Below are 15,690 nucleotides of genomic sequence, written 5' to 3'. Positions count from 1 at the left end.
CCATTTTTGGTAGTGGACCCCATATTCCACTAACTCATTCTTACTCACATTTTATTATAAAACTAATACTTTAAAAGTAGGACCCACATCCCACCAACTTTTTCAACTCACTTTCCATTACATTTCTTAAAACCCGTGCCCGGTCAAACCGGGACGAATTTTCGTGGACGGAGGGAGTACTTCTTAAGAAACGGACTAAAAAGGTAATAATCCATACTTTTCAAGGACGGAGGGAGTACTCCGTTCACGGTGATTACACGTTATACTTTTTGGCAATTCAAGTTTGAAGAATATATGTTAATAGCAAAGGTTAGTGAAATAAATTAATGATATTTGAGAATTGAGCATGCATGCAATTCTCATGGATCTTATAAAATAACTTCTGAAAATTTACGTGTCAATTCACAAAATTAAAATTTGACTAGAATACAAATAGACGAATAGCATATCTAAAATAATTAAGCATGCTCCTAGGGAGTATGGGCCAAAATATAGCTCTTGATTGTAATTTCACTTTTTTTTAGACGATGGCTTGCAACTCTCGTTACTCCACTGATAAATCTAAACCTCAAATCATTCTATCAGTCGTTACTCAAATTTTGAATATTGAGTGACTAATAGATTAATCAAACCTTTAATCTAGGAAAGGGTAAAATATCGCGGTGATAGAGAGCAAAGGATAATTCAAAATTCTCCAAATTATGGAGCGAAATATATGATGATAGCCTGTATTGTGATTTGATTTTCATTTCTCTATATATTTATAATATTCTACCTCCTTTGTCCTTGATTAGGAGAGTTAGTTTTGTTTTGTTTTTTTTTAGTTTGTGGACATCGAACAGGAGAGTTTAGTTTTTCTTTTTTTTAGTCTATCCATAAATAGGAGTCTAAGTTCATTTTTACTATAAATGGTAATATGGGTTTATTCATTCCACTAATTTATATCACTCACGTTTTATTTAAAACTAATATGTATATATAGGATTATATTCTACTAATTTTTTCTACTCACTTTTCTTAATATTTCTTAAAATTCGTATTGGAAAAAAAATAGGACTCCTCGTAGCAAACTAATGGTGTAATAAGTTTAGTTAGGGATCAAAATAAGATATGGAATGAGTCTTTTTAATAAATGTCTAACTTGATTTTTAATTAATTCTAAGTTGATCAAAGGGGTATTAGGAGATCAATTAATTAAAGTCATCATGCCTACTTGTCCAAATCTAGATTATCGAAATATGGACACATTTTCAAATTTGTCTAATTCTTGTGTTCAAGATATCCAATTTGTTGCTAGCTCAATTTAATTCATTTCTTTGTCAGTAGAGCTAGAGCTTTGAATGCATTTCTGTAAGCTTGGTACAAAAAATTTCTTAGGAACAAGATTATTTATGGCGCACAAAGACACGATTTTATGAAGTAACATTGTCACCTATACATCAATTAGCACTACATAAGATACCAAGAAACAAAATGTCCATCAATTAGAAAATATGTCCCATTAATATATGAGAGGTTTATTAATACTCGCTATTTAAATTATAAGGTTCGGTCAAATTCGATTAAGTCCGTCTGAAGAAGTTTAAAATTGGAATATTAAATTATGAAATATCATTTTTTCTTAATTTTCCTATCAATATATAAAATGTTGTCTTTGAATGATATTCAAAAATATGAGTTTATTAAAATAAGTATTTTTCTTTTATTTTCTTTTTATTACTTTTTGTTCTTATTTTAATTAAAAATGTCAATTTGAATATCATACATTTTGTACTCCCTCCGTTCCACAGTAATAGAGGGGTTCAATATTGAGCTCTCGTATAGAAAAAATGATAATAAATAGTTAGAGTAGAGAAATAGTAAAGTAATAGAGACAATAATGTAGTGAAGAGTTTTATCTACAATATTCTCTCTCTTACTTTACTCTTTCTCCACTCTAACTATTTATTATTATTTTTTTAAAATGAGTGCTAAAAACGAAACGCATCTGTTACTATGGAACGGAGGGAGTATATAAAAGGGACAATTGAAAAAAATTGAAAATTTATGATTTAATATCTAAATTTTAAATTTTATAGGATGAATCCAACTTTGACCAAACTTAGGGATTTAAATAGCTATTACTACTAACTTTATGGAAATTAATGAGATAGATATTCGCTGATCGATAGACATTTTATTGCACAATTATATAACGTGCCATCTAGGGGTGGCAAATCGTGCGTGTCGGGTACTCTCAAACACGAACACGAACACGACCCGCTACTCTCAGACACGAACACGACACTAACACGACACGAACCCATTAACGACACGAACCGTTTCGGCTCAACACGATACGAACACGACACGAACCCATTAATGACACGAAAATAAGTATTGAAGAATGAAAATAATAAGAATAATATATTAAAATATTATGTGTTAATAAGAATAATAATATTAAAATATTATGTGTTAACGGATACGAACACGACACGAACACGCATTGTTAACGATAACACGAACCCGACACGAACGACGACACGAACACGACACGAAATTTTCGTGTCCTTAATGGGTCGACCCGATAAGGACACGAACACGATAAACTCTGATCCAAACCCATTAATTTCGTGCCGGTTCGTGTCGTGTTATCGTGTCGTGTCAAAAATTGTCAGCCCTAGTGCCATCTAATGCTCAATAAGTAAAAAATTAGAAATAACATTAATCTCATTGACGTTGTATTGATATACAAAAACAAAGAACCCTTTGATTAGAAGAAAACATCGAAAATAAATGTTATTGGAAATGCAAAGTCGAAGAAACAAGAAACAAAATCACACAAAACAATAGTTTTCAAGCAAGCATGGCTGTGTATAATTGAAGCTTTTAGGCGTCAGGATTGGCAAGTAGGTAAGCCTCAATGGCCTTGAACATAGCCATGGCCTTCTCTTTTCCTTCTTTGATCTTCTCCTCACTAATCTCAGCATCACCCTTTGTGTTGTAGATGCTTCTGTTCTTACAAATGCTCCCTCCATCTTCAGTTGGGACGATCTTCACATGATAAGTAACGGATTCAATCACTCCTCCAAGAACATCTCCCTCGATTATGCTGTAACTGTGGGTCAAGTTCTCCTTATCGATAGCATCCACACGGTGCTTCACGCTCTTGTACTGACTCCCTTCGCCAAAATGGATAAGCTTGATGGTCCCAGCACCACCATCCCCTTCCAAGATCTCGACGTTCTTGATTGCCTGAGGCATAATCTTGGGGACGAGGGTGTCAACATCGAGCACCACGGCCTTAAAAATCTTTGCGGCCGAGATGGAGGAAGGGATCTCAATATCGTAAGTGATGGCACCCATGATTAGCTGAAGTAAAATGAGAAAAATGGAGTTATAAATAGGGAGAGAAGATTTGTGTAATGTTGTAAATGTGGCTTAGTGTGAGATGGGAAGATGTGAGAATCCAAGCGTCTATATATAGCATAGAATCGAAGGTTCACTTTTTATTTTGTTAATTGTGCGGGCTTGTGTGTGTACGTAGCCAAAGTTGTTGAATACTACTATAACAATTAACAAAGTTTACTCTTTCTTTTTGGTGGAGAGTGTGAAACAAAATAAGTGTGCATGGCGTTCCAATGTTGACTAGTCTTCGCAAGTTGCAGTAGAGTTTCATCATCGTTCCTTAATTATATTCTACAGTAAGTTTCTAGGTTTTGTGTACATGTGAAGGGCATGACTTAACTTTATGCTCATATACGCACGATTATAGTCAACCTCATCTAGAAATGCAATTAATTTATGATTATGATTTAAGTAGTTCAGCCAGCATTTTCTTATTTAGATTTTAGGCTCAACAACTTATTTCATTATTATCAATTTGTCATTGTTTTCCGCCGTCCTTACCATACATAATTACATATAATTTGGTTACAACGTACTCCATAAAGTTTTTGGTCACTCTTCCCACTTTCAATTTTAAATAAAAGTATTAAGTATTCGTATTCGTATATGATTGTCCTAGACTCCTAGTGCGTACCTAACCTGCATCTTAAAAAAAATTGAAATACATAAATGGTACGATTGATCTTTTACTTTCACACATAAATGGTACATGGTCTTTATTTATATTATTTTTGGTATCTATATATCATATTTTTGGTATCTGATGCAATTTTTACACCAAAATGACCTTTAAATAAATACATTTTTCATTTGTGTCCTAGAGGATAATTTGGGCATATACAAATCTAGTACAAAAAATAATATTATAATATCTTCTCGTTCTCCTCACTCTTTATACTATTATTATTAATCAATACTAATATTATTATTTTGATTTTACTAATTAATTTATTTTTAAATGCCATTCAAATATACTTAATTATAATTATTATTATAATTTTATTTAATTATTATAATAATATTATTGATATAATATCAGTAATTAATAAATAATTATAATATAATTATTTAAATTATGAATCATATAATACTATATAATAATAATTATTATTATTATTTCATATTAAATTAATAACTAATCAATGTAATCTTTAAAAAAATTAAAATTGTGAATTATATTCATATGATATAACAGTGACCCTTAATTGTTTTTGTCACTAGGTACCTAGGCTGAGATTTTTTAGCTTAATTGAGATTTTAAAAAATTTAAGAACATTTATATAACATAAAAATAATATAAATATATATAGGAATGTAATTATTACAAATTTATACTTGGTCAAAATAATTACAAATTTAATAAACCCATAAATATTACTATAATACATTAATGTTGTTTGTGATAATAAATTAAAATTGAATTAAATTATATACAATCAATTATAAAAATTTCAGAATTTTAGTTAAATGTATATATTAGAAACAAGGGTCGTGACCAATTGAGATTTTCTAGTTTTATTAGTCCCACATTTTTATTAATGAGTGGTCCAAAATTTGCCACATAGAAAAATATTTTAAGATTAATTAATATTTTTTTAAAAAAATAACTTTTAAAAAAAAAATTATAATTTTTTTTGTCAACTACACACATATAATGTCAACTACATATACAATTCATGTCAACTACACATAATGTCAACTGTGTTTACAGTCCATGTCAACTATACACATATAATGTCAACTATAAATTGTTGACATTTGATGTGCAGACTATTGACATTTGATGTGCAGGGTATTAACGATACTACCTCGAATTGACATAATCTACTTGCAGTTGACATTTCAAAAATATTTTGGATGAGTAGCTGAAAATGCATGTCAATTCTCAATTATGACCCTTAAAAACAGTTTATATTCAATTTCTTCACTGAAAGTATTAAGGCCGAGTCTTTTGTATTTTTGGGCTCATAGTGCGATTACGAATTCTAATTTTATCATGGCTTTTTATATTTATTGATTGATTTTATAAAACTAGTGGGCTCAGACTCGACTCGTCCCGGGCTCAAACTCGACTATGGGCCAATCAACCATTTCGATTTTCGAACAAATACTTATGGCATATTTGGTAGGGGTGATAACTCATCTAGGGATGGAATTTCATCCCTAGATGAGTCATAAAATTCCATCCCTAGATGAGTTATCACGTCATTTTTGTTCATAAAATTTCATCCCTAGATAAGTTATCACCCCTACCAAACATGCCATTAATCAACTAAACTATTTATTGAAATACTAATGCTAAATGAGAAGAAATAACATTAATCTCGTCCACAATGTATTGATATAGAAAAACAAAGAACCCTTTGATTAGAAGAAAACATCGAAAATACATGTTATTGGAAATGCAAAGCCGAAGAAACAAGAAACAAAATCACACAAAACAATAGTTTTCAAGCATGCATGGCTCATGGGTGTGTATAATTGGAGGTTTTAGGCATCAGGATTGGCAAGGAGGTAAGCCTCAATGGCCTTGAACATAGCCATGGCCTTCTCTTTTCCTTCTTTGATCTTCTCCTCACTAATCTCAGCATCACCCTTTGTGTTGTAGATGCTTCTGTTCTTACAAATGCTCCCTCCATCTTCAGTTGGGACGATCTTCACATGATAAGTAACGGATTCAATCACTCCTCCAAGAACATCTCCCTCGATTATGCTGTAATTGTGGGTCAAGTTCTCCTTATCGATAGCATCCACACGGTGCTTCACGCTCTTGTACTGACTCCCTTCGCCAAAATGGATAAGCTTGATGGTCCCAGCGCCACCATCTCCTTCCAAGATCTCGACGTTCTTGATTGCCTGAGGCATAATCTTGGGGACGAGGGTGTCAACATCGAGCACCACGGCCTTAAAAATCTTTGCGGCCGAGATGGAGGAAGGGATCTCAATATCGTAAGTGATGGCACCCATGATTAGCTGAACTGCTGAAGTAAAATGAGAAAAGTGAAGTTATAAGTAGGATGCAGTTTGTGTAATGAGATGGGAAAATGAGAGAATATGAGCTCCCTATTTATAATATAGAATCGAATTATAAGGTTCACTTTTTATTTTCCTAATTGTGTGGCCTTGTGTGTGTACGTAGCCAAAGTTGTTGAATACTAACAAAAGTTTACTTATTTTTTTTTGGTGGCGAGTGTGAAACAAGTGTGCATGGCGTTCCAATATTGACTAGTCCTCGCAAGTTGCAGTATAATTTCATCTTCGTTCCTTACATTAATTTTCTAGGTTTAGTATAGTAATTACATGTGAAGGGCATGACTTCACATTACGAGTCCATTCCTTCATGTACGTACGATTATTATATAGTCAACCTTATCTAGAAAGGCAATTACTACTTTATTTGAATAATTTCTTATTTAGATTTTAGGCTCATCAACTTATTTCATTATTATCAGTTTGCATTGTTTTTCGCCATCCTTACCACATTTGGTTCCAACTTATATTACTCCATATTTTAAGTTTTTGGTCACTCTTCCACATGTGGTCACTATTAGAGAAAAGGGTACCTGCAAAGTTAACTTTTTTGGTCAGAATCACTGTTAAAATCTTCAAAAAGATGTTTGATCTTCAAAGCTGCAACCCGTAATCTCTGAAATGATAAAACATCTTAGATAATCGATCTTCAATAAGGGTTCAATTAGGGTTTTGAAAATTCACATAATTTATGCAATTATGGAACAGAAACAATAATTCACACGTGCGTGTACAGGAATTTAATGCCCAGGCAAAATTCAATGTGAAATTCTCAAATATAATTGCAAAATTAATCACCTGAAAATCGAAGAAATCGGTGAAAGCAGAAGTCGGTCGTTAAATCAAAGGAAGAAGATGTTTTATTAAATATAATTCCTTTTTTCACCTGAATTTTGCCGATAGTATTTAGAAATTAGAATCAATATATGAATATCTGAAAGTTATTTCATTTTAGGACATTAGTTGTGAATAATTATGAATATATTTGGACCTAAGTTATTTGTCAGATAAAAAATATTAAAATATTGGGCCATACACATTGAGAAATCATAATACGTATCCAGCCCAATTAGTTTAACTTAATTTTAGAATAGGGCCATTTGTTAGTCATCAGAGTAATTTTTGTTGAAGTTGATTATCCTATGAATATGATTCCACGTTTACTTATCTAATTGACATAATAATGGAAGTGAGATTTCTTTAATTAAATTGATAAAATGATAATAACCATATATCGATAATTTTAATATCTATATTCAAATTTGTATAATAAGTTACCAATTGAGAACATAATAATATTATGATTCATAATTTTAATAATTGTATTAAGATTTTCATAATATTATTAATCGGTGATAAAATAAAAACATAATTAATCTTACCATCATATAGTTATTAGTATTATAATTGAATATGTTTCGTAATTCCAAAATTACACTTTTCAATTTTAAGATTATAATTACTCTCTGTCTAATTAAAATATCAAATAATCAAATTAACTTCTTAGATAGAATCCTTACTAACAAACAACCTCGACGGAACGAGAAGAGGTGATGTAGACCTCGTTGCATTTATTGGAGAATCTGCGATGAAGCTAAACGAGGTTCAAGATCCATTTTGCAACTTTTGGTCCTTTCCACACTTCTTAAAAGCTATCCACACTACTTAAAAACTAAATTATAAATTAAAGTTTGCAATTTTTACAAGTATCATAGTCTTCTTTCGTTGAAATATGTGACGATTTGAAAGCCGATCCTAAACACACGTAACATTTCCATGTGTTTCAAAGACACATACGAGATCATTCCAAATTTCATAATTTATAGTAATTCAGTTTTTAAAAATGTCGAGCTAAATAGCAACTAAATAGGGGAAGAAACACAATAAATCGTTAACAATGATCTTGTCCATAATAGACATGACCATCGACCCAACTATCCATCACAATCGGATCTTCCCTTCCTTTTGTCTCCACATACTCCGCCACCGCTCTAACACTCGACGCCGGCGCGGCAAAACCCACAGAGAATCGATCCGCCTCATCCTTCACCTCCCACGACGCAACGCCAACGACCTCTCCCTCCATATTAAACCACGGACTCCCCATAATCTTCGACACCGACACCTCCCTCAGCTCCCCACACCTCCCCGGCTCAGGATCCCCGATCCCCACCCCGAACCACCCGTGCTCGATCCACCCCGCCCCGTCGTCCAACGGCCACGGCGCCCTCGCTCCCACGCCCCTCTCCCCCCTCGCGTTCCCCACCATCATCGCCAGCCCCAGGCTCTGGTGCCTCGCCACCGCCAGAAGGACAGCGTCCTTCTGCGGCGGCGAGTCTGCCAGTCTGCAGCCGCGGCTGCAGACTTGCGGGGCTTCATCACTCTGCTCCAAAACCTGGAGCAGGGCGATGCCCCCGGAGAAACTAAGGGCGAGGGGGGTGGTGAGCATGACGGCGCCGCGGTGGGTGAAGGCGAGGGTTCGGGCGATGTGGGCGCGGTGATCAGAGGGGGAGAGGCGGGCGACGGCGTGGATGGAGGTGGCGAGGAGGGTGGGGTGGAGGAAGAAGCCCGTGCCGAGGCGGGGGCTGTGGTCGATCTCGTGTTTCGTGGTGGGAGGGGTGAAGTGGCTCTCCAATACGACGACGTTTTGGAGTTGGGATTGGCCGAGCATCTGGAGATGCTGCGTCGGCGGTGGAGGTGCGGTGGCGGCGTGGCAGTAGCGGCGGCGGAGGAGGGTGGTGTGAGATGTGAGTGTTTTGAGGGAGAGAATGCAAGTCGACATTCTTTTTCCAAGTTTGGTTTTGCAGAGACAGAGTGATAAAAATAGAAAGAGGAGAGAGAGAGATAGATATTGGCGTTGGCCGGCCAGCCGGATGGCGCGAACAAGGTTTGGTGATTTCCTAGGAAATTAATGGGTGCAACTGATTGATACTCCTACTACTCCCGTCCCACATAATTTGACCCAATATTTCATTTTAGGTCATCCCACATAATTTGATACACTTTATTTTTACCATTTTTAGTAGTGGATCTCATATTCACTAACTCATTACTCATATTTTATTATAAAATTAATACTTTAAAAGTAGGACTCACATCCCACTAACTTTTTCAACTCACTTTCCATTAAATTTATTAAAATTCATATCGGGTCAAAGTGTCCTAAATTATGTGGGACGGAGGGAATAGTATTTTTTTTAAAATATTTTATTTTTAGAAAAATTAGTACTCCTCATTGTGAAACACTTGATTTTGTCTTCGATTTGTTCTTATAATTGGAATGATATTTTGGGAGTTATGCAACCAAAACAATTCACGAAGGAGGTCGAGCCCATATCCGGATTAGTGCTCCATAGGCATCAGGAGAGATACCAAAGAAATCTCAGTTTCTTAAATAATACTTCTTCCGTTTCTTCATAGTTGAGGCGGAACTTTTCGGCACGAACTTTTAGAATTGAGAGTGAACTATATAAATGGTACCTGATCTTTATTTTATACTCCCTCCGTCCCCTATTAGGAGTCACTCTTTGATCGGACACGGGTTTTAAGAAATATAAAGAAAAGTTGGTTGAAAAAGTTAGTGGAATGTGGGACCCATTTTTTTATATTGGTTTTATAATAAAATGTGAGAGAATTGGGTTAGTGGAATGTGGGACCTACTTACTATTTATGGTAAAAATGAAGTGTGACTCTTAATTGGGGACGGACCGAAATGGAAAAGTGTGACTCTTAATGGGGGACGGAGGGAGTATCGTTTTTGATACCCTATGACAAAAAGAACCCTAGGTACCAAACATGTGGTTTTTTTTCATGAGGATATTTTTAGAAATTTCAATTAAATAGATATGTGATTATTTTTTCTTCTTTTATTATTTCTCTTTTTCTTCTTTAGTTTCTTATTCTTTCTTTTTTCTTCATTTTCTTTTTTCATTTTAGTATTTTATTTTCCTTTCTTTTTTTCTTTTTTCTCCTTAGTTTATGTTTCTTCTTCCTTCTTTTTTCTTTACTCTTCTTTTCTTGTTTCTTTTTAGCATTTTATACATACATTTAATTGCATTCATAATATAAATAAAAAACAAATACCTAATTAAATTAATTATTTAAAGTGATTAAATCAATTGAATATTTTTTATTAAATTATTTTATTCCCATTTTAAGGTTGAAACACCAAACTAAAAATATTCAACTTTTTATATCATTATGAATACAATTACACAATGTTAAATTTTTATTAAGGCTATATTGATTCATAATATTACGTGATTCATAATTTATATAATTATACTACAATTCTTATTAATTACTATCAGTTTAGTATTAATATTACTATAATAATTAAATATAATTATAATTATAATTATATTTAAGTAGTATATTTGAATGATATTAAAATTTAATTAATTATTAATTTATAATATCAAAATAATAATATATTAATATTGATTAATACTCCCTCCGTCCCAGATAATTCGATCCAGTATTCCATTTCGGACCGTCCCACATAATTTGTCTCACTTCACTTTTACCATTTTTGGTAGTGGACCTCATATTCCATTAACTCATTCCTACTCACATTTTATTATAAAACTAATACTTTAAAAGTAGGACCCACATCCCACCAACTTTTTCAACTTATTTTCCATTAGATTTCTTAAAATCCGTGCCGGGTCAAAGTGTTCCAAATTATCTGGGACAGAGGGAGTAATAATAGTATAAAGAGTGAGGAGAAGATATTATAATATCACTTTTGGTACTAATTTTATGTATGCCCAAAATTCCCTCTATAACATAAATGGAAAAATATACTCCCTCCGTCCCGGCTAAGATGACACATTGCTTAGCCGACACGAGATTTTAGGAGTTATTGGTTAAAGTGTTTAATTGGAGAGAGAGAGAGAGAATGTGGGTGTAATTATTAAAGTAGAGAGATAAAGGAAGATGGATATTTTAATAGGAGTGAGAAAACTTGGTTGAGTGTATTAATTGGAGAGAGAAAGTTACCAAAAAAGGAAATGTGTCATCTAAGTTGGGACAAATTAAAAAGGAAAATGTGTCATTTTAAGCGAGACGGAGGGAGTATTTGTTTAAAGGGCATTTTGGGAAGAAAATTGCATCAGGTACCAAAAATGTGATTTATAGGTACCAAAAACGATATAAAATAAATATCAGGTACCATTTATGTGCGAAAGTGAAAGGTCAGGTACCATTTATGTAGTTCACTCTAGAAATGAATGTTGGGTGTGTTAAATAAATAGATAAAAAAGTAAGAGAGAGGAAAAGGTAGAGAGAATAAAGTATAAAGTGAATAAAGTAGCGAGAATAAAGTAAGAGAGAGTAAAGTAGGAAAGAGAAAAAGTTATCATATATAGAAATGACTCAACTATGAAGAAACTTTTCAAAATGGAAAAATGACTCAACTATGAAGAAACAGAGGTAATATTAGTTTCAAAAAATAAATTATGTATTAGGAATACCTTAAATATTTTGTTTATATCGTTAATTTTATAAATTATCTTAAAATCAAAGCTCAATTCATTATTTTACTCATTTATTCGAAGTTATGGGAAAAAATTGATAACTTTATGCGATCTGTAAAATTAACATCATTAATAGTAATGTTTGAGGTATTAAAACAAAAAATATGTATAAAACAAATGAAATAACTCTAGCGTGGCTATATTGCACGTAAAGTTATAGCATAACATTTCTTTATACACACGTGTTTATACTAAAATGATAATTCAAATTAAAACGACAACCTACCCAATGAACTCCTTAGATTTAAAAGCAGATTCAATATTAGCCTACCATAGTGCACCCCGTGTGTGTATTGGGTTCGACTACATTGGATTCCATTGAGAAAGCACTATTATTGGAGTTTTTCAAAGATAACTGAAAAGAAAAGATCGACAACGAAAATAGCATTCCAACGTTTCACTTTAATACTCCCTCTGTCCAATGAGAAATGAAACGTTTTTCTTTTTGATCTGTCTCGTTAAAAATGAAACGTTTCTAAAAATGGAAACAATACTTTCTCTGCTTTTTTTTCTCTCTTACTTTACTCTCTCTTCATTAACTCACAAAACAATATTATATAAAATCTCATGCCGAAAAACAAATGTTGCATATTTAATGGGACGGAGGGAGTAATTGAGAAAGGGACTTGCTGTTTTGAATCACATAAGGATAATCATGGCCAGCTGTCACATTGTGAATGTGTGTGGTTCTTTATATTGCACTTGTATAGATAACACAAAACGTAAACTGATCTAATTTACTCAAAAGAAGATTAAAAAAAAGAAAAAGAAAATAGTAGAATGGCAGAATCTCTTGCAAATGTGTTTCTTGAAACACTTCGTGATTTGCTGGTTTGAGAGACTAAGTTTTTGCTTAGTGTGGGCGCTGATGTTGAGAAAGTAAAAGGCAATCTGAGAAGCATATCCACGCGTTGTTGATGAAAGCAGATAGAGAGAGACGTGATTCTCCAACTCTAAAGCTTTACATATCTCAACTCCAAGATTTGGCTTTCAAAGCTGAGAATCTGCTTGAGACGTACGACGTCGAGGTTCAATCCAAAAGGGGGCAGAAGAGCCTCAAGGAAAAATTTCAAAGATACATTTGCATAATTGGTGAGTGTTGCAGTATCCACGAAGTTGGAAACGAGGCTCGCAACATATTATCTACCCTGGCCGACCTCACTAACAAGTTAGAGTCCGAGTTGGGACAAGGAAGCTCATCTCTTTCCCAGAAGGAAGATGAGCGGCAGCATCAGTTGAGACAGGAGTATGCTGATGAGGATGAGCATGATTTTGTGGGGATGGAGAAAGACATCGAGATTTTGGTGTCAAAGGTAAAGGATGATTCCACAAGGAGAGTAGTGAAGATATATGGGATGGGTGGTCTCGGAAAAACTACTCTCACCAGAAAGGTTTATAACCACACAGACCTCCAATCTTATGCTCGGGCATGGGTTTGCATCACCCAACAGTTTCAACCTAAGGCCGTTTTCGTCAATATTTTGAAACAACTTGATAGTAGTGTCAAACAAAATGAGATTGAAGGCTTGGAAGATCGCTGAGTTGGTGACAAGAATTCAAAGTTTTTCCAAGGAAAGGAAATGTTTGGTGGTGATTGATGATATTTGGAATAATGATGATTGGTTGATCATAAAAAAAGCTTTTTCGGTGAAATGTAATGTGATTCTCACCACTCGTTCCGAGAGCATTGCTTGTCAACATCCTGAACCTCACAAGCTGGAATTTCTAACAGAAGATGAAGGTTGGACTTTACTTCAAAAGAAAGCTAATTTATCTCCAGGTCAGAAATTTAACTCTCTTCTTTGTCCATGTTTTCGTCGTGTAATTTTGCTGCATATTTAGAGCTTTTCTATCTAAATATATAGCATTTTCAGAATATGTTTGGCTAGTGGATGTTTTCTTTGTATTATTCGGTTAGAAATAGAGTCTTTAGTTAAAAGTAGCTTTTCCTAGGAATTTAAAACTTAGGTCAGATAAATTATGAACTTAAGGGTGTATAGTTAACTATATTTTTTATTCTCTGCGTTCCTTCTGAGCTGACACATTTCTTTAATCGGTACGAAATTTTAGAAGTTATTAGTTATTGTGTTTAATTGGATAGAGAAAAAGTAAGTAGTATTAAATAGAGAGAGAAATGTGGGTAGGTATTAAATGGAGAGAGAAAGAGTGTTGATTATTTAATTGAGGAGAAAAAAAATGGCTCGGTGAATTAATTGAAGAGAGAAAGTTTCTAAAAATAGAAATGTCTCATCTTATTTGGAACAAACTAAAAAGGAAAGTGTGTCATCTTAAGTGGGACGAATGAAGTACTAGACTAAATCCCTCTTTGGTCTTTAACATATGACCTAAATATGAAGTTGGTCCAAAATATTCATTTTTTTGAAATTGACTCTCAAACAAACGAAATCGTAGTGGTCCTTTTTTACGGTTCTGTCAAAAACTGACGATCAACGGCCGATTAGCGATTTTTTTACTAGATAAGGAGATTTTAACTAGTATAGCTAATTTTTACAATTATCTTTTTAAATTCTCAAATAGAAGATAATGTAAATTAAAAATGAAATTATTGCTACAATAAAAACGCGATTGTCTTCTCTTCATATTTATTTCTCCTTTCTCCATCTCTTTCTGCAAAAACCAAGAACCGTAATTTCTCTTCTTCGCAAAAATCAAAATCCCGTCGGATATGGAGCGATCGAAGTGCAGCAGGGACTCCAGCGACGACCGCGACAACCATGACCCCCGATTTAGTTATGTTTTTTTCAATTGCAAGAAGATTGTGTCACTTCGTATTGTCACCAGCCAAGGCAAACTGACAAGGGGGAAGCTTTAATTACTTTGTGAGAGTATAAACGAGTATTAGTAAGGCCTGCCAACAATATAAATGAGTATTCATTGCACAACTACATTTACAAATGCCAAATGAATGAAATAGTAGTTATGATATTTTCTTACGTTCTGTCTATACGAGATGAAGGTCCACATGCTCGAATTCATGATTTCCACGTCAGTACCAACAACCTTTAAACCAGCTCCACGTGTCAGTGTTCTCGATCCCTACAACAGCAAAAGCGAACGGAAAAATCTAATCTTTCGGGTCTAATCCAAATCCAAAGGCAGTGAGCAATATGTCCTTCGCTTGTCCCTTAAGGTGGCTTAAGGTGGCACCCATCCAAACCTATGATGCGCCTGCAATTGCATTTGAATGAAGTCTTGCATGCCTCATAGTTCATAGACAATGTTGATAGTCTTGAATTTGTCGTAGCCCTTAGAATCTCAGCCTTGTAATCAGTTTCCGTGCATGTGCCATAGCACGCTTCGCCTTTCTCGAAGAAATTGTTATCTCCATTTCACATTGCACCTTCTCGATGAACTGACCAACTGTCATCCAGGGCAGAGCCTCATATCTTCCTTGTATTGTCGACTCAAGTACTTGGCATTAGCACATTCATGGTTTTACGAGGCACCTCCACACTTGTGTGCATCCTAGAGACGTGAAATCTGCCAACACCCCTATAAGCTAGAGTCACCATTCAAGAACATCCTAACCTATTCTTCTTACTTCTAACACACCTCGACAGTATGCAACACACGTATCTTGTCATTCTTCTCGAGTCCCAATTTCTTTCCCACTATTAACTTTTACGTTTTATTGTTATTTTGTTTCTTCTAAGAATAAGCTAAATATATGCCTAATACTCCCTCCGTCCACGAAAATTTGTCACAGTTTTCC

General features: G+C 34.1%; 3 protein-coding genes across 3 annotated transcripts; 1 reads left to right on the top strand and 2 right to left on the bottom strand.

Moving 5' to 3' along the window:
* Positions 1-2,687: 2,687 nt before the first annotated feature.
* On the bottom strand, positions 2,688-3,421 carry LOC125193235 (major allergen Pru ar 1-like). Its single transcript, XM_048090998.1, has one exon. The coding sequence runs from the start codon at positions 3,346-3,348 to the stop codon at positions 2,872-2,874; it is 477 nt and encodes a 158-aa protein (XP_047946955.1). The 5' UTR covers positions 3,349-3,421; the 3' UTR covers positions 2,688-2,871.
* A 2,307-nt stretch (positions 3,422-5,728) lies between these two features.
* On the bottom strand, positions 5,729-6,420 carry LOC125193236 (major allergen Pru ar 1-like). The gene has a single exon (XM_048090999.1). It carries the CDS (start codon positions 6,355-6,357, stop codon positions 5,881-5,883), a length of 477 nt encoding a protein of 158 aa, XP_047946956.1. The 5' UTR covers positions 6,358-6,420; the 3' UTR covers positions 5,729-5,880.
* Positions 6,421-12,874: 6,454 nt separating this feature from the next.
* On the top strand, positions 12,875-13,498 carry LOC125194542 (disease resistance protein RPP8-like). The gene has a single exon (XM_048092802.1). It carries the CDS (start codon positions 12,875-12,877, stop codon positions 13,496-13,498), a length of 624 nt encoding a protein of 207 aa, XP_047948759.1.
* Positions 13,499-15,690: the final 2,192 nt, after the last annotated feature.

Source organism: Salvia hispanica, chromosome 6 (assembly GCF_023119035.1).
Source record: "Salvia hispanica cultivar TCC Black 2014 chromosome 6, UniMelb_Shisp_WGS_1.0, whole genome shotgun sequence".
In the NCBI taxonomy this organism is placed as follows: Eukaryota; Viridiplantae; Streptophyta; class Magnoliopsida; order Lamiales; family Lamiaceae; genus Salvia; species Salvia hispanica.
This window is presented reverse-complemented; position numbering and strand designations above follow the sequence as displayed.